The following is a 16,996-nucleotide window of genomic DNA, read 5'->3' as shown; positions in this document are numbered from 1 at the left end:
CGTTGCCACAAGATATCAATGATCGGCCCAACATACGATACAACGCATGGTTCGCCGTGCTCAAACTTTCTCCCACACGTCGGGACCGCCGGGTGCAGCGCTATTTGGACCTAATCTGAGTCAGACCTCGACTACGATTTGATTAGAGCCGTCTTATAAGCACGAACATCGGTTGGCCGGCACCGCGTCTATCCAACGTCAAGGCACCTTGCACGCGTACGGCCACCACGTTCAGGTTCTTCACGCCCGTGCGGTTTGCAAGCCATGGAGGCCTCCGCACAAATCTTCGCGGAATCGTCACAAGTACCGCTTACTACTGCCTCGTATCCGTTCGGGGTATCCTCGGTGATACATGAGTAAGCTGGCAGCTTCGTTGGCTATGTGGAATGCAAGCTGACGATCCGGCATCTACAGTAAATGGCAGGACTCCCTCGTCTACCCCGCATACGGTGCTGGTCTATCTGTGCTCGTGCTCATTGCGAGTGCTATCCGGGACTGGTCTACAACGCGAAAGTCGTTACTCACTTCTGAGTTGGAAACGATTGATGATTCTGCCAGCACGTCTTCCTCCTCGATTCGAGGCCGAATCGCGTCCATGGGGGGATGGGCTATCTTTGTGTATCGTATCATCCAACTCCTGGGAATCCTCTCTCTACTTGGCATTTCTGTAGCGCAATTCTTGATGAGCGACAGTATCAGTATCTCCCTCAGCGCTCTGACTGCTTCTCGAACATTGCAGGCAGTGCAGATCGCCGTCTACGTACGTCCTTGCATCTGTTTTCCACATTGCATGCCGCTGACTCAGTCGCACAGGCATATCTCTCCGTTCTTGGTTTCCTGCAGGTCTTCTCACAAGACCCGCTCGGCGGGCGGGCGTATGACCACGCTTCGTGGCTGTTGTTCCTGCTGTGGTCGATTTACATGTATCGGGACGTCTGGCCTCTAGCGACAGTGAACCTTGTCCAGGCCGACAAGGCCGAAGGACCATTGCTATGGGCAAAGATCGCCCTTCTTTCAGTCATAGGCGTTATTGTTCCTGTAGTCATACCCAGGAAGTACAATCCGGTAAATCCGAAGGTCAGTGGGGGTTCTCGCGACGCTCGAAAGCACTTCTGATTAGGTTCTGCAATGGTCAGGAGTCTCTTGAACCCAATCCGGAGCAGACAGCCTCTTTCTTGTCCTTCAACACTTATACCTTCATCTCACCGACGGTATGGCGCGCGTACAACATGCGTCATCTTCCGTTCGACATGCTTCCCTCGTTACCGGACTACGACCACTTGAAGAACATTGTCGGTCGCAGCTTCCCGGTGAGCCCTTGCACGACTCTGGACGGGAACTTTGCCGGCTCATGTGCTACGTCTACATAGTACCTTGATCCCTTGCGGAGCAAGTCCCGTCGGCACGTTGGACTTAAGCTTATAGGAGTGTTCTGTGAGTCATTTGGCCATTACGTCCTATCGTCCTATCGTTTGTATTGACCGCACTGCGCAGGGGTGGAGCTCTTGACCTTAGCGTCCATGTCGATCACTGCGGTCAGTCATAGTCCATACGCGGTCGCTGCGCCAGCATCCCACTAATAGCATCCCAACGTAGGTCATTGCACAATTCGCGGCGCCTATCAGCATCAACAACCTTCTGACGTACCTCGAAAACGGCGGTGAAGGGGAAACCGTGAAACCATGGTTCTGGATAGCGCTGCTCTTCGTCGGGCGCATCTTCCAGAACTTCTCGGACCAGTGGTTCATATACACGACTGTACGTTAGGCTCCCTGCTCGACCTGCACGTTTATAAGTGACCGACGTGGCTTTACAGTCCCGTGTCAACGTCAGGCTTCAGGCCATTATCACCGAACTTGTCTTCGAGCACGCTTTGCGGGTCCGTATCAAGGCGGGCACGGGCGAAGGTGGGGACGCCAGCGCGGCGAATACCGCAACCGCTACACCGGACACTGCATCCCAAGCAGCCGGCTCGGACGCTGGCGATGGTGACATCGTCGTTGAAACTGAACATTCTGCTACCTCGAGCACTACCATCGCTCCGGCTAGCTCTAGCAAGGGCAAGGGCAAGGGCAAGGCGCTGCCTGAGGCTGAGGTTGCCAAGAAAGGCGCCGCACCGGAGGCGCCGAAGACGAAGGAGAAGAATATCATCGGCCGCATCAACAACCTTGCTTCGAGTGACTTGAATAGTCTGGAGAACTGTAGCATGAACTTCGTTTACTCGCGTATGTGCCGGGAATTTTCTCTGTTCATCGCGATACGCAGCTGCTGACCTAGCCCGATTCTGTAGTCATCGAGGCGCCGTTCCAAATCGTGCTCTGCATGGTCTTCCTGTACCGGATCATGGGATGGAGGTAAGTGGAAACTCGATCCTGCTCGATTGGGTAGCAGCTGACTCTAGACTTGCAGCACGTTCGTCGGGATCGCGGCCATGTTCTTGACTCTCCCTCTTCCCGGGTTCATTACGACGCGCTTGCAGGGTGCGGAACGTCAGAAGATGGAGCGCGTAAGTTGAAAATTTCGAGGAGATTCCATTTTTGTGGCTCACGTTTCACCAGACTGACTCTCGTGTTCAAACGGTCACTGAGAGTAAGACGTATTGTATATACACTCATATCTCTGGAAGCTGACAATCCGCGCTCGGTGCAGTGATGAACGTCATCCGGATGATCAAGCTCTTTGGATGGGAACCTCGCATTGCTGCCCAGCTGAACGAGAAGCGAGAGAAAGAGCTCGTGTCGGTCAGGAGGAACCGTATGTACAGTATGGCCAACAATCTCTGCAAGTGCGTGGTTGTTCTCGGGTTCAACTGCTATGGACTCCGCTGACCGGGGTCATAGCTATTTGATCCCCATCGTCATCATGTTGGCGACGTTCTCCACTTATGTGAGCACGCATTAACTCTTACAAACTGACGGAATACTGACGCAGGCCTTGTGTAGACGGTCTTCATGAAGGGCGAGCTGACTGGTGCGTAGCCTTCGCGATCGAGGCGTACTCAGGCCCTGAATCTATCCTAGCATCAAAGGTCTTCTCCTCGATCTCAGGTATGTGTACGAGCTATGCGACATACATCGCGACTAATACTCAATTTTGCTGCTTGTCAGTCTTCGACATGCTCCGGATCAACATCCAAGCAACGTTTTACGTCATAACGCCCCTCGTGCAAGCAAACGTCGCTCTGGAGCGTATCTCCGACTTCCTGTACAATGTGAGCGTAGCACCGAAATCATCCTGCCCGCCACAATCGACCAACCCCCACAGACTGAGCTCATCGACGAGTTCGCCAACCGAAAGGAACCCGACGCCGCGGAAATTCTCCCCGCCTCCGTTCCCGAGGAACACAAAAACACGATCGGAATCCGACACGCATCCTTCACCTGGGCCGCAGACTCCGCCTCGGTTGCCGTCACTCCTGGAGGCACACGGAGGCGGACGTTCGTACTTCACATCGACGACGAAGTGTTCTTCCAGCGTGGGAAGATCAACCTCATCGTTGGGCCGACCGGGGCTGGCAAGACGTCGCTGCTCATGGCGTTGCTTGGGGAGATGCATTATATACCTCAGGGCCCGGATTCGTTCGTGAACCTGCCCCGGGATGGAGGTGTGGCGTACGCCGCGCAAGAGTCGTGGGTGCAGAGTGACACCATCAAAGTGAGTGTATGTGATACTGGACCGGTGAATGTATGCTGAATGACGTGCCACATAGAACAACATTATCTTCGGCTCGCCCTTGGACGAAGTTCGTTACAACAAGGGTGAGCTCACCATCGCTATCTGCAATTCAAGGATCGTGTATTCATCCCCCTTGTAGTACTTGATCAATGCGCGTTGAGGCGGGATCTGGAGCTGTTCGATGCCGGAGATCAAACCGAAGTTGGTGAGAAGGGGCTCACCTTGAGGTAGGCTGTTGAATTCATCTTGCTTACCCTCAATCACTGATCGCTTCTACACAGCGGCGGACAGAAGGTGGGATATTGCTCCATGACCTTCGAAACAAAGTTACTGACGTTCAATAGGCCCGTATCACGTTGGCGCGTGCGGTATATTCAAGGGCCGAGATCGTGCTCCTTGACGACGTGAGTGCTAGCAATGCCGCTTGGTGATTCTATACTTACTGTCCTCTCCAGATTTTGGCTGCGCTAGACGTCCACACCTCTCGTCACATAGTCGAAAAATGCCTGAAGGGGGACCTTATCCACGGACGCACGGTGATCCTGGTTGTAAGTCCACGCATTCTCCTAGATGCGATCGCTTTACTCACACCCTGATAGACGCACAACATTGCGATGGTCACTCCCGTGGCAGACTTCCTCATAGACATGGGTTCTGACGGCCGCATCCTGAGCCAAGGATCTCTATCCTCTGCCCTGTCGAACGACTCAAAGCTGCTCAAAGAGCTCGAACAGGAGCAGCAGATACTCGAGAAGGTGGAGCAAGAAGTCGATGCGGATGGAGAGACGGAGAAGGCTGTAGAGGCACAACAGAGCTCGGGCAAGCTCATTGTCGCAGAGGAAATTGAGGAAGGCCACGTCGGATGGGATGCTCGTGAGTGCAAGCGTACCATCTTAACACGAATCCTCTTTGAGATTGTCCTTTGCAGTGAGGCTTTTCCTTGCCAATGTCGCGAGGCGTCCTCTGCTATTCTGGGTTATCTACATCTCAGGCTTCGCAGTGAAGCACTTCCTGTCTAACATCCAGGTGAGTTGGCTTTAGGGGTCAAAGTGTTGTCCCCTGATCTAATTCGACCATCCGTCCCTAGACGTGGTACCTGGGAGTATGGGCTGCACAATACGAGACTCGCCCTGCCAGTGAGGTGGCCGTTAGCCAGTAAGCAGTTCCAATTGCTTCCGGAGGTTGAAACTGACCAATGTCTAGTTATTTGACTGTGTACACCTCACTTGTTGGAGCCGGGGTACTCTTTTCAGCCTTCTGTGTCTTCTACTATGTGTTCGGTAGCATCCGCGCTGCAAAGATCATACATGAGAAGCTGGTCGTTTCGGTTCTTGGTACGACCTTGCGGTGAGCAACTTCTCCGTGTCCCCGGAGCGTTATGTCGCTGATGGAAGAATGCGTAAGGTGGCTTGACAAGACGCCTACGGCTCGCATAATCACTCGCTGTACCGAAGACATCGCGACTTGTAAGTGATCCTCCTGATGTCAGTATTATGGCACAACTGTTTTGACGCTTATACGCCCGCAGTGGACAACCGATTCGCGAGAGCTCTGGAGGCTTTCGTGGAGGTGACGGTGTACCTCATTTTCAAGATGCTGGGTGTGGTCGTGTTCTCTCCCATATTCCTTTTGCCTGCACTTTTGGTTGCAGCCGCAAGTGCCATCAGTGGCAACATATACATGAAGGCGCAGCTCTGTGTCAAGCGTGAGATGAGCGCTGCGAAGGCACCGGTCCTAGGTCACTTCGGCGCTGCCATCAGCGGTATCAGTGAGTGTCATATCGTTTTGAGAGTGAACGACTGTTGAAACCGGCTTCCAGCCTCCATTCGTGCATTCGGCGTGCAAGACGCATTCATCGCTGAGGCGTACCACCGTATCGACAGGTACAGTCGTGCGGCGATCACGCATTTCACTCTTAATCGGTGCGTTTGAGCTTGGTACCGAGTCCGCATCTTCATGATGACCTGACTTGGGTATCACAACAGCTGGATCATGTTCCGCGCCGATACCCTCGGTGCACTCTTCACTGCCAGTCTCGCCCTCTACCTGACCTACTTCTCCCATCTGAGCGCCTCCAATACTGGGTTCTCGTTCACGATGGCTGGTAAGCGTCCACTTTCGGATCCAATTGAGATGCGCCTCTGATCGCTTGTGGTGGAACAGCTGCCTTCAGTGGTGTGATCCTGCACGTTGTCCGCACGTTCAACGATGCCGAGATTTCTGGTAACAGGTGAGCACCGATAACATGGACACTGAAAGCTCACGATGACTGAACATTGGCGACAGCTTGGAGCGTATTCAGCAGTATCTCGTCATTGAGCAGGAGCCCAAGCCGACACCCGATGGTGTGCCTCCTGCCTACTGGCCTGCTAGCGGGAAGTTGGAAGTCAATGAACTCTCGGCGCGGTACTCTGAAGTAAGTGTTCCTCCTCTCGACTGACCTTGCCTTCGCACTGAACATGGTTCTTAGGATGGCCCGAATGTTCTGCATAACATCTCGTTCGATGTGGACTCAGGAGAGCGAGTTGGCATTGGTACGTAACTGTCTCCCTTAATGAGCGAATGTGCACTTACAATGTCTCGTATTGATCAGTTGGTCGTACTGGCAGCGGAAAGGCGAGTCACAGTCATACATCATGCGATAACCTGTCCTGATTTCGCTACAGAGCTCGCTTACACTGGCCCTCCTTCGTTGCATCCTAACCGAAGGTATCGTTCGCTACGACGGACTGCCGACGGACAAGATCAATCTTGACGCTCTCCGTTCCAACATCACGATCATCCCGCAAGTGGTGCGTTCACCTCGTGATCTGCATCTTCGAGGCCTATCCTCATGACTATGTTCTCGACAGCCCGAGCTTCTCAGCGGCACTCTCCGCCAAAACCTCGACCCCTTCTCAGAGCACGATGACGCCGTCCTGAACGACGCACTCCGTTCTGCTGGCCTCTTCAGCGTGCAGGACGAGAATGACGATTCCCGTATCACGCTGGACTCCCAGATCGCTGGAGGAGGTGCGAACCTGTCCGTTGGGCAGAGACAGATCCTGGCACTTGCTCGCGCGATCGTGCGCCGCAGCAAGCTTCTCATTCTCGATGAAGCAACTTCTGCTATAGGTCAGTGCGATGACTGTTCGCGGGTGCAATTGATAGTGAGCTCACACCCATGACCAGACTACGAGACGGACACCATCATCCAGACGTCGCTCCGGACCGAGCTTGGGAAGGACGTGACCCTGCTCACCGTCGCTCATCGCCTACAAACCATCATGGACTCGGATAAGATTGTGAGTACTCCAGACAATTCCAGCTACCCAATAATCTCGACACTCATCGCATCCAACCTATTCAGATGGTTCTTGACGCCGGACGTATCGTGAGTTCTACTCTGCCGACTCGCTCAGCCGTTTGTATCTAACATGGTCTCAGGTGGAATTTGGGAAGCCAAGCGAACTGCTCAAGAATGAGAAGGGACTGCTTCGCGCTCTCGTGGATGAGAGTGGTGATAGAGAGAAGCTGTACGCCATGGCAAACGCAGCGAGCGCAGCGTGACGGATTTCCGGCTTGCCCAATGCTTCCCGGAATGAGCTCTACATTTTCCTTTAGCCGCTTTGCACATATCAGTCTCATATGCCCTATATCAAGGAAAAAGGCTTGCAAGGAAGGAACACGGGTTTGATCTGCAGCACTGCATAAATGGTCATATGTGTTTCTTCCGAGACCTAGTGGATGACCGGACCATACATGAATAGTCATCAACAAAATCCACTTGCTACATAAGATGGATGATGCATAGCAGGTCGGGCTCTACCAGTGTCAAGAACCATTGATCTCTGTTCCGAAAGGCTTCGGAGTGGGAGGGAGCGCGGCGTGCCGGACATCTCACCTGGTTGTCCTTGGCAGTTGGCAGTAACCGCACAAAGTTGCCTGCGAAACCCTTCTCATGGCTCCGTGCAGCCGCTAGCACTGCTATTAACGTTCTTTCAGCCTCCTAAGAACTCAGTTGTCCGCAGCCTGTGCATTCGGGGCGCCGTATGGGTCATGGTCGAGTGTGCTGTCGGGGGTCCAGTTTCACGTTCATGGACAAGACCCAAGTGTCCCGGGCCCGGTCCGCCAGCCGCGGAGCGCCGTGCTCGGAGTTGTGAACAGTGCCGCCGCGTCCCCGACTCTCAGCGCGCTCACAGCTTGGACTGTTCTCATTTCTTGTCGTCGCAGGTAAACTGAAGTTGAACTTAAAGTCCTCTGCGATCATAATGGCTTTAGACGAGGCTTGTGTACTACCAAAAACCTGCGGTTCGTCGTGACGTCAGCCATTCTTCCGAAAGTCAACTTAAACATTCTGCGATGCCAAGTAGGTCGCTGGGCGGCGAATCCATGACCATAGCACGTCAACCTCCTACACACACCGGCTTTCACGATCAAACCCCGCTATCAGGTTCAAACCGGCCTTGAAGCAGGTAGGTGAAGCGGTGAGTGTTGGCCAACTTGCTGCGGCAGTTCAGGCAAGTGGCTTATCTGTCACCTGGCAGGGTACTTAAGGGCACACTCACCCATGAAGCTCCATGCTTCCAAGTTGTCAACGCTGTATTCGCAAAGGAAGGGCAAGTAGGTGAGTGCTCGTACCTGCGTCTCGTGTGTCTGCTCCGGCACTGGTATGTTATGCGGGAGGCGGTGAGGTCTGCGAAGCGCAGACCGACTACAGGGGGCTCAGTGCGACATCCCGAACTCTTCTGGATATCTGTGGTGCATGGTGGTGTCTGTTTTGCCACACAGCGCATACACGAAAGCTATCCAGGATCCGGCGGCGGTGTTCGCCACAGCCCTCGTAGGCGCATTGAGAGGCGAATATCTGCAGCCTTGAAGAGATTTGAGCCTTGACAAATCGGTCGATATGAGTCTCCTCAGAGTCATCCTTTCTTCGGAGGGAGGCGATGCACCCCCAAGTACTGCAAACGTCCCGGTTACGTGACAATTCGGGCAAGTTACGCGCACATATCATCTCGCCGCCTTTAGATAAGCCGGAACGCATCGAGTGAGATGCTCGAGTACCTGTGTATCATGATCTGTACCTGGAAGGATGGCATGCTTCGTGTTGCCTACAACGCGGCGGCCTGCAGTGAATAGTGATGAGCTTTGGAGGGGAACTGCGAGCATATCGATGGTAGCGTATCCCGTTACCGGTTACATGGAAGGCAAATGGTACCATCCGACACGGGCATAGCCCAACAGCATGCATCGTCGCCGTAGAAGGCGAGCCTCGAGCTCCCGCCGCTGGAGTGGTACCCGCTGCCGCCACGCCGCCGCGCTCGACAATCGGGAGGCGGATCTAGAATTCGGAGACACAGCCTCCCGCCGACTGGTTGTGGGGCGCCTTGTGCGACTTGTGAGTTCTCCCCGACAATCGACTCGGACGGTATGGCGTACCGCCTGGATCTTGCTTCCTCTCAGAATGAAGGCTCTGCAGGCCAATGCGTATGACTGGACACCCCGCTTGGTCGACTCAGTTTTGTCTCTGCTGTGCGGCTGTGTCTCAATTGAATGAATACCAACTTCCCTGGCCTACGCGCTCTCACTTCCCATACCTGCTTCGAAGTTGCTTCTGGTCACTTTCGCCCCCTGGCTATAGCGAAAACACCGTGGCCTTTTGTCCCGTTGATTCGCATTCTTTGTCCAACAAAAGCCTTGTGTACTTATATCCTAGTGTGCAGATACCCCGACGGTTGCTTTGTGGGCGCCCTTGTTTCTCTTCTTCATAACATCCTCGTCGCGCGCGCCCACCCTCGCCACACCTTCCCCTTCTCAGTATAAATACGTCAGCGGCCCTCATCCCTCCAGCCTGCGAGCCTATCTTCTCCCACCTGCTGTCTGTTACCCAACTCTTCTCTGTCCCAACCACCATGGACGATATCAGCCTTGTCGAAGCCCGAAGAGACCATCCTGACCGACTCCGACCTCCTACGAGCGCGGGAAAACCTCGCTCATACGTGCTCTACGATACCCTCTCCTTCATCTGCGTGCTAGCGCTCTTCGTGTTCTCGGCATATGCGCTCGTCCTAGAGCTGCGAGCATCGTCTCGAGAAGACGTTGATGCGATGGAGCTCACTATCCACGCCTTCCAGTCGGCCGCCTTCGTAAGTCATATCTGGACTTCAGAACGCCATAGCTGCTGACCCTCACTTTCAGGCATACACTGGATTTCTCGCTGCCTCGAACACCTTTCACTGGACCCGCTTGGCTGCCGTGCAGAAGGGCATCATTCTCCTCATCCTTTGGGCGGTTTACATGTACTGCGACGTGTGGCCACTCGCCACATACAGTCGCACCCCAGCGGATACGCATGAAGGTATCATTCTTTGGGTCAAGGTTTCACTGCTCACCTTTGCTGCTGTGGTCCTTCCTCTCATCTCTCCGCGCCGACCGCCGCCTGGAATACCCGTATGGGACGCCACAGTCGATCAGACGGCCTCCATCTTGTCGGTTGTGACGTACGCGTGGATGGACTCGTTCATCAGGTTCTCCGCGAAGCTACACGCGACGAATGGCAAGTTGGAACAGGAACAGCTCCCTCCTCTCCCGGAAGAGCGCCACGTGGACTACATGGTCGAGGCCAGTTACAAGGTGCGAGCTTGCATGATCTTCTAGCGATGGTGATGAAACTCACAGGTATTGAACTTCTCAGTACGTGGATCCGATAAAGGCTGAGGTTGACGACCACAAGAGGAAAAGGTGGAACGTCGCATGGGGTTTGCTGTGGGTCTTCCGTGAGTGTCCCTTACTTGATGCACAGCTTGTATGCTTATATGGTCCCGCGATCGTCTCCTAGGATGGGAGGAAGCTCTCATGGGAACAATGGTTGCGCTCGCCGTATGTGATTCAGTCTGCCGAACGCTGTTCAACCCAGCTGATATATTGCTTGCAGAGCTTTGCCTCGTTCATGGCACCGCTGAGCATCCGACATATCCTAGCGTGCGTATATTGATGCCACGCTCGGTAGTCTATCTAACCGTCTATTTCACAGCCATATCGAGAACGGGCCAGATGGCGAAACTATCCGTCCTTGGGTCTGGATAGCCGCCCTGCTCCTTGGATCGATGACGGTCTCATTTGCGATGCAATTCTACCACTACGTATCGGTGCGTTCTAGACGACATGAGGCAGGCTGTGCAGAGGCTAATAGGATTGCTCATATGTCATTAGACCACTGTCGTGATGCGGACGCAAGCTGTCCTGACGCAGCTCATGTACGACCATTCGTTGCGGATGCGCGCTAAGACTTCCAAGGCGAAGTCCACGGGAAAGCCTCGGCCACGTGAGGCCGTGTCTATCGCGAAGCTCATCTCTGCGGCGGTCGGCAGGATCCTTTCCTTTGTTCCTGGAACGGCGCAAGCGAAGCGCGCTCATCCCGACGAGGAGACGCACGAGGACATGCCGGCGATTAACAACTTGGTCACGACCGATCTGAAGACTGTGACAGACGCGAGCACGTTCTTGTGGCTTGTCTGTGAGTATTGTGTTGTCTGGTTTTGTACGCCTTGCTCACCGATGTCTTGCAGTCCTCGAGACCCCGCTCCAGATCGCTTTGTCGTTGTACTTCCTCTACCAGATCCTCGGCTGGAGGTGAGTTCAACTCTCTATGTTCGTAGAGGATATATTCTCACGGTCCACTCGTGTGCCAGCACCTTCGTAGGTGTTGCCGTTATGGTCGTCCTCCTTCCCTTTGCGGACTGGCTGAATGACCTTGCGAGGAAATACGGAAAGGAGAAGAAGCAACAGGTAGGATCTCTCACCTCGCGACGACAAATATGTATGAGTACTGACTATTACGGCAGAGCGATCAACGGGTCACGCTGGTCATACAGAGTGCGTATCCTGACTTCTGCATCTCTACTCAGAACAACGGATGCTCATCATGTCATTCTACCAAGTGTTGAAGAACTTCCGCACCGTCAAACTTCTCGGCTGGGAGCCAGAGCAGGCTTCCAGTGTTGAGGCCAAGAGGGTGGAAGAGCTCAAGCTAACCCGCAAGATCAATGTGACGCAGATATGGATGAACTTCATCAAGTGAGTTGCGTCGTTCGCGCGCACGCCAGGGCTGCTAACATGTTTCGCGTCAGGACGTTCATTCCGCTTCTGGTCATGCTAGCGAGTTATGCCACATACGTGAGTAGCTCTCTACTCTAGAGTCCTGCATCGATTGCTCATGCTTCGCGCAGACCCTGGTCATGGGCCGAGAGCTCTCAGGTACATACTGGGCACTTCTAATCTGAACATAGCATGACTAACAGACTTGCAGCTTCCGTGGTCTTCTCATCTATCGCCCGTGAGTCTAATTTGCGACCATCGCATACGGCATATACTCAACTACTCCATCAGTTTTCGAAATTTTGCGGGCGCAGCTCGGGTTCCTGCTGTTCCGGATACCCATCCTCATTGATGGTACGTTGCGTAATGTGCCTTTGCCTGGTGATCATGATGCTCATGCCATCCTCAGGCAAGGTGTCTCTGGACCGCATCAATCGTCTCTTCCGTGAGGTGCGTATCTTCGTTTCAGTCATGCGTCACATTACCATTGACGCATCTGTAGTCGGAATTGTTGGATCAACTCTCACATCCAGACCAGGGCGTAGTACCACCATACGAGCAGGGTGAAGACATCTTGATCCGGAACGCGCGTTTCACCTGGACGGACACCGGCGCGACGGCGCATCTTCAGGACAACCCGCAGTTCTGCCTCAATGTCACGGGAGAAGTGCGGTTCAAGGGCGCGGGGCTCAACCTCATCTACGGGCCTACGGCTTGCGGGAAGACGTCTCTGCTCATGGCACTTCTCGGTATGTGCTCCGGCAACGTATCAACTTCGGTGTTGCAGCTCATAATTTGAATTCGGCAGGCGAGATGCACTATATGCCTGCCGGAGCGGACTCATTTGTCTTCGAGTCGAGGTCTTGTGCGAGAGGAATTGCGTATGTCGCACAGGAGCCGTGGATCCTTCAAGATACCGTTCGGGTAAGGACGTCAATCGCCACACACAGTTGTTGGTGCTGTGATCTGACATGAAACTGTAGAACAACATCCTTTTTGACACGCCATTCGATGAGGAGCGATACAAGAAGACCCTGCACGCATGCGCTCTGGGACCTGATGTCGAAGGATGGACCAAGCGCGACTTGACTGACGTAGGCGAGCGGGGTGTCACTTTGAGGTACGTCGTCATCAATTACGCTGCGATCTACGTACTCACCTTAGACGTTTCCAGCGGCGGACAGAAGGTTGGAGACCTGATGGTCTGTATGTAATAACTTGCTAATACCGTGTTCAGGCTAGGATTGCCCTCGCACGGGCGGTTTACTCGCATTGTCCTATTGTGCTCATCGACGATGTAGGACTTCCCATCCTTCCATTCATTTTGATACTGAACTAGCGACACAGGTCCTCGCTGCCCTTGACAACAGCACTGTCATGCTCATCGTCAACCGCTGCTTGTGTGGAGAGCTTCTCCGTGGAAGGACCGTGGTTCTGGTGGTGCGTCCTCCGTGCAATTTGTCATGCATCCTACGTGGCTTACTTCGTACCCTTCCCCATGTTGGTTGATAAGTCGAACAACGTCGCAGTAGTTCGTCCTCATGCCGACCGGGTGTTTGGGATGCTCCCAGGAGGGATCATACGCTCGGATGAGACTTGCCCAGACAAATTAGCAGAGAAGTGCGCTTTCGCCGACAATCTTCTTGGAGACGCAAGCAGTTTCGCATCGTCGACCGTCGTGGAGTCTAGCAGGAGCATGTCCGATGTCGATTCGCCCACAAAGGTCTTTGCAGTCGATGCATGGGAAGCCATCAGGCTCGCGGAGGACGTTCCTTCTGCGATCCCGGAAACGATTAAGGCATGCCGGTCGGTTCAGCCCAAGGATTCGCCCCGTGCGAGTTCCTGTGAGTTCTTGGATGTTCTTTCATAGCCCCTCGTTCTCACACAATGTGCAGGGCTTCTGGTTCTGACGAACATGTCGGCTCATCCGGTGCTCTACTGGCTTCTCTTCCTTGGCGCTCTGTTGCTGTCTAATCTGGTGGTCAACGCTCAAGTGAGTTCTGCGACCTTCCATGAGATGTGGGTGCTGACGGACTTTCTCAATCAGTTTTGGTTGCTAGGCTACTGGGCCAAGCAGTACTCGCATGGGCCGGTGTCGAGTGTCTCGGTATCTTGGTATGCTAATCCCTTGACGTGTTGATCTTCATTGTGGTATTGATTTACTAATCCCATAGGTTCTTGGGGCTCTATTCGGCTCTTCTTCTGGCCGCTACGATCTCTGACTTCGCCTCCCGGGCCATGCACATGAGCGGCTCCCTTCGGGCCTGTGCTGTTATCCACAGGAAGCTGATACAGTCTGTGCTGGGCACTACACTCAGGTAAGTTTACATATGACATGTACTCCGAATGCGTGTCTGATGCTCCCATAGACGGCTCGAGCAGACACCCACATCTCAGATCATCGCTCGTTGCACGGGTGACATCGGTGCTGGTAAGAGCGCAGTCTCACTCTAATCATCGCCCTGTACTCACGAGTGTTCGTAGTTGACGGACAGATCGTGCCATTCCTCTTCACGCTTCTGGACTACACGGCCTTCTTGGTTGTGCGGCTCATTATGGTCATGGTCGTTGCTCCTGTCTTCACGATCGGAGTTGCCGTCGTTGCTATCGCTGGTACTATCTGCGCCAGGGTGTACATGGCCGCACAACGTCCCGTGAAGCAGGAGGAGGCCGGCACCCGTGCGCCGATCCTCGGTCTGCTGAACACGACACTGGCCGGAATAGGTGAGTCCTATACGACTTCATGAAGTCTTGTCCAATGTCTGACTTTGCACCAGTCTCGGTGCGCGCCTATGGGGTCCAGGAGCGGTTCCGCCAGCAGATGTATGGGCGAATTGATCGCTGGACTAGGGCGTCGAACACGTTCTTCAACCTGAACAGGTGCGCTCACTTACTTACATCTTTTCATACTCATCTGCTAACGCTGACGGCCTGACAGGTGGATGACCGTACGAGTGGACACGATGGCGGCGCTCTTCACAGTGTCTCTGGCTATCTATCTCACTTACTTTGCGAAGCTCGATGCCTCAAATATCGGCTTCTCCCTCAGTATGGCTAGTGAGTGGATTGTGGATTATCGTATGCTTTCTCTGATTTTGAGATTGATCCATCAGTCGCTGCGAGCACGAAAGTGTTCGAATGGGTTCGTACGTTCAACGCCCTGGATCTAGCTGGTGAGTACTCGATCCCTCATGCCCTTACATCCCGCCCTGACGTTGTTCTGCAGGTGTCAAGTGAGTTTCAAAGTACCATTGTACTGTTCTGGTACTGACTCCAGGAACAGTCTCGACCGCATTGAAGAGTACCTCGAGTTCGAACGCGAGGATGAGTTGATGGGCTCCGGTGAACACGGGTACTCGAAGGAGCTGGCCGAGTTTGAGAGCCAGAATCCCGACTGGCCAGCCAATGGAGACCTGGAAGTTCGCGATCTCTACGCCTCGTACGGTGAGCCTGAGCAAGACCCGATTGCGCTCAAGGGGTTGTCATTCAAGGTGAAGGCAGGAGAGCGGATCGGCATTGGTGAGTGAAGTGTTCTCCACTCTAACCTTGATACGACGATGCTGAACTGGAGATGCTTAGTCGGCCGTACTGGAAGTGGGAAGGTGCGTCGTACTCATACAGACCACCCGGGAGCCGGCGTACTGACACTAGGACTGCGCAGACCACGCTCACGCTCGCACTGCTGCGCTGCATCCCGACGAACCTATCCTCGTATTTCGGCTCGAGGTTCCCCCAGATGGGCGAAGTCCTCTACTCGGGCGTATCCATCGGTTCTCTCGACCTCCCGCTCCTCCGCAAGCACATCACGACCATTCCGCAGAACGTAGGTGCTAACTATTCTGCGCCGCGTACAAGGGCTCACTTTCGTTGTGCTTTGCTGCAGCCCGAGTTGCTCGCTGGTGACATCCGGAAGAACTTGGACCCCTTCTCGGAGTACGAGGAGCCAGAACTCACCCGCGCACTGCTCAGCGCTCAAGGACTCTCGAAGGATGATCCGCGCGCGCAGGATGGCTTGAAGCTCAGCACCAAGATTTCTGGGGATAGCGACCTGTCCGCGGGCGAACGTCAGATTATTGCGTTGGCCCGAGCAATGGTCAGGAAGAGCAAGCTTCTCATCATGGATGAAGGTGAGCGCCCATCGAGTATTGACTTCTTGATTCAACCGCAGGAGAGTGCTGATTACTCTTTACCTTTGCCGCGTGCAGCAACGTCTTCGATCGGTACGTGGTTCAAGTCACGCGTATGACGTTTGTCTTGTCTGATCGCAGACGTTCTGTCCACAGATCATGCCACGGACGAGCGGATCCAGAACTCTCTGAGGGAACATCTCGCTCGCGATGTTACGGTGCTGACCGTGGCGCATCGCTTGCGCACCATCTGCGACTATGACAAAGTGGTCAGTGTTGCATAATTTTCCTAGTTACGTACCTGACTAATCGCTGGAACCGGTTGCAGATGGTCCTGGACGCCGGCAGGCTGGTAAGTCCATGCATGGCATAACTCAATGTGTATGATCAGCTGCTGACGTCGATCAGGTTGAGTTCGACAAGCCCGCAATTCTGCTGGCTAGAGAAGATAGCTACTTCCGACGTCTCGTGGATGACTCCCCAGAACAAGAGAGGGAGGCGCTGTACGCCGCTATTAGACGACTCGGGTAGCGTAGAGGCGTCTTCTGCCACTCACTTGGTCATGTCATGCACTCGGACTATATGTTTCCGTTCCTGTCGTTCATTTCACTGATGTGTATCGTCTACTGTATCGATTTAATACCATTCCTTTGCATACACTGTGGCAAGGCGGTAGAATTCATCACAGATCAGAGATTGAGGTACACGCACTTGAGTCAGGACTCCATACGGCCTGTCCAGGAGGAGTTGGATTAGACAACTGGTTTCCCGCAAGGAACATCCTAAAAGGTCCCCTCGTCCAGAACGTGCCTGGCCGCGCTGGACTTCAGTACGTCATATCGCCATCAGCATATGGCAGGAACCCTGCAGAGGTTGTTCCGGGACGTACCCCCCATACACTCAAACAGCAGCACTCGTGCCAGGACGAGCCCGGTATCGCCGCTGTCACTCAGAACTCCAATTAAGTAGCCCTTACGCTCATAATCAGACTTATATGGCCGCATAGGCCCCGAACGCACGTACGCAAGGCTGGGTTTCTGAGTCTGGGTACGCGGATGACACGCGGAGAATGTGAAGCCCGCATCTCCAGCACACGCCATGGCGTGGTAGGTGGT

At 54.0% G+C, this 16,996-nt stretch overlaps 2 protein-coding genes across 2 annotated transcripts; both read left to right on the top strand.

Annotated features, from left to right (window-relative positions):
* Positions 1–113: 113 nt before the first annotated feature.
* L226DRAFT_223362 (P-loop containing nucleoside triphosphate hydrolase protein) lies at positions 114–7,446 on the top strand. Its single transcript, XM_067673017.1, has 39 exons — positions 114–356; positions 415–760; positions 814–1,077; positions 1,137–1,310; positions 1,371–1,434; positions 1,495–1,535; positions 1,597–1,758; positions 1,817–2,225; positions 2,291–2,354; positions 2,410–2,506; positions 2,559–2,589; positions 2,650–2,785; positions 2,841–2,886; positions 2,943–2,970; positions 3,021–3,047; positions 3,108–3,211; positions 3,265–3,654; positions 3,710–3,758; positions 3,815–3,902; positions 3,957–3,969; positions 4,020–4,079; positions 4,131–4,223; positions 4,275–4,548; positions 4,604–4,701; positions 4,763–4,830; positions 4,879–5,022; positions 5,080–5,141; positions 5,204–5,443; positions 5,495–5,597; positions 5,661–5,779; positions 5,839–5,905; positions 5,962–6,091; positions 6,146–6,209; positions 6,269–6,291; positions 6,342–6,467; positions 6,528–6,789; positions 6,847–6,959; positions 7,025–7,048; positions 7,102–7,446. The coding sequence occupies exons 1-39, from the start codon at positions 265–267 to the stop codon at positions 7,222–7,224; spliced, it is 4,818 nt and encodes a 1,605-aa protein (XP_067531237.1). The 5' UTR covers positions 114–264; the 3' UTR covers positions 7,225–7,446.
* A 2,123-nt stretch (positions 7,447–9,569) lies between these two features.
* L226DRAFT_574549 (P-loop containing nucleoside triphosphate hydrolase protein) lies at positions 9,570–16,412 on the top strand (the record flags this gene model as incomplete). Its single annotated transcript, XM_067685062.1, has 40 exons — positions 9,570–9,803; positions 9,856–10,290; positions 10,352–10,433; positions 10,496–10,536; positions 10,592–10,638; positions 10,691–10,805; positions 10,870–11,173; positions 11,226–11,289; positions 11,349–11,445; positions 11,502–11,532; positions 11,598–11,733; positions 11,787–11,832; positions 11,886–11,913; positions 11,966–11,992; positions 12,046–12,108; positions 12,164–12,204; positions 12,257–12,503; positions 12,563–12,678; positions 12,738–12,874; positions 12,929–12,941; positions 12,992–13,051; positions 13,102–13,194; positions 13,268–13,598; positions 13,650–13,747; positions 13,802–13,869; positions 13,929–14,072; positions 14,124–14,185; positions 14,239–14,478; positions 14,532–14,634; positions 14,693–14,811; positions 14,868–14,927; positions 14,981–14,987; positions 15,038–15,273; positions 15,334–15,356; positions 15,416–15,577; positions 15,638–15,881; positions 15,960–15,974; positions 16,038–16,150; positions 16,210–16,233; positions 16,290–16,412. 40 exons carry the CDS (start codon positions 9,570–9,572, stop codon positions 16,410–16,412), a joined length of 4,629 nt encoding a protein of 1,542 aa, XP_067531236.1.
* Positions 16,413–16,996: the final 584 nt, after the last annotated feature.

The sequence above is a fragment of the Lentinus tigrinus genome (assembly GCF_003813185.1).
Source record: "Lentinus tigrinus ALCF2SS1-7 unplaced genomic scaffold L226scaffold_35, whole genome shotgun sequence".
In the NCBI taxonomy this organism is placed as follows: Eukaryota; Fungi; Basidiomycota; class Agaricomycetes; order Polyporales; family Polyporaceae; genus Lentinus; species Lentinus tigrinus.
The sequence above is the reverse complement of the archived record's forward strand: the minus strand, read 5'-3'. Positions and strand labels throughout refer to the sequence as shown.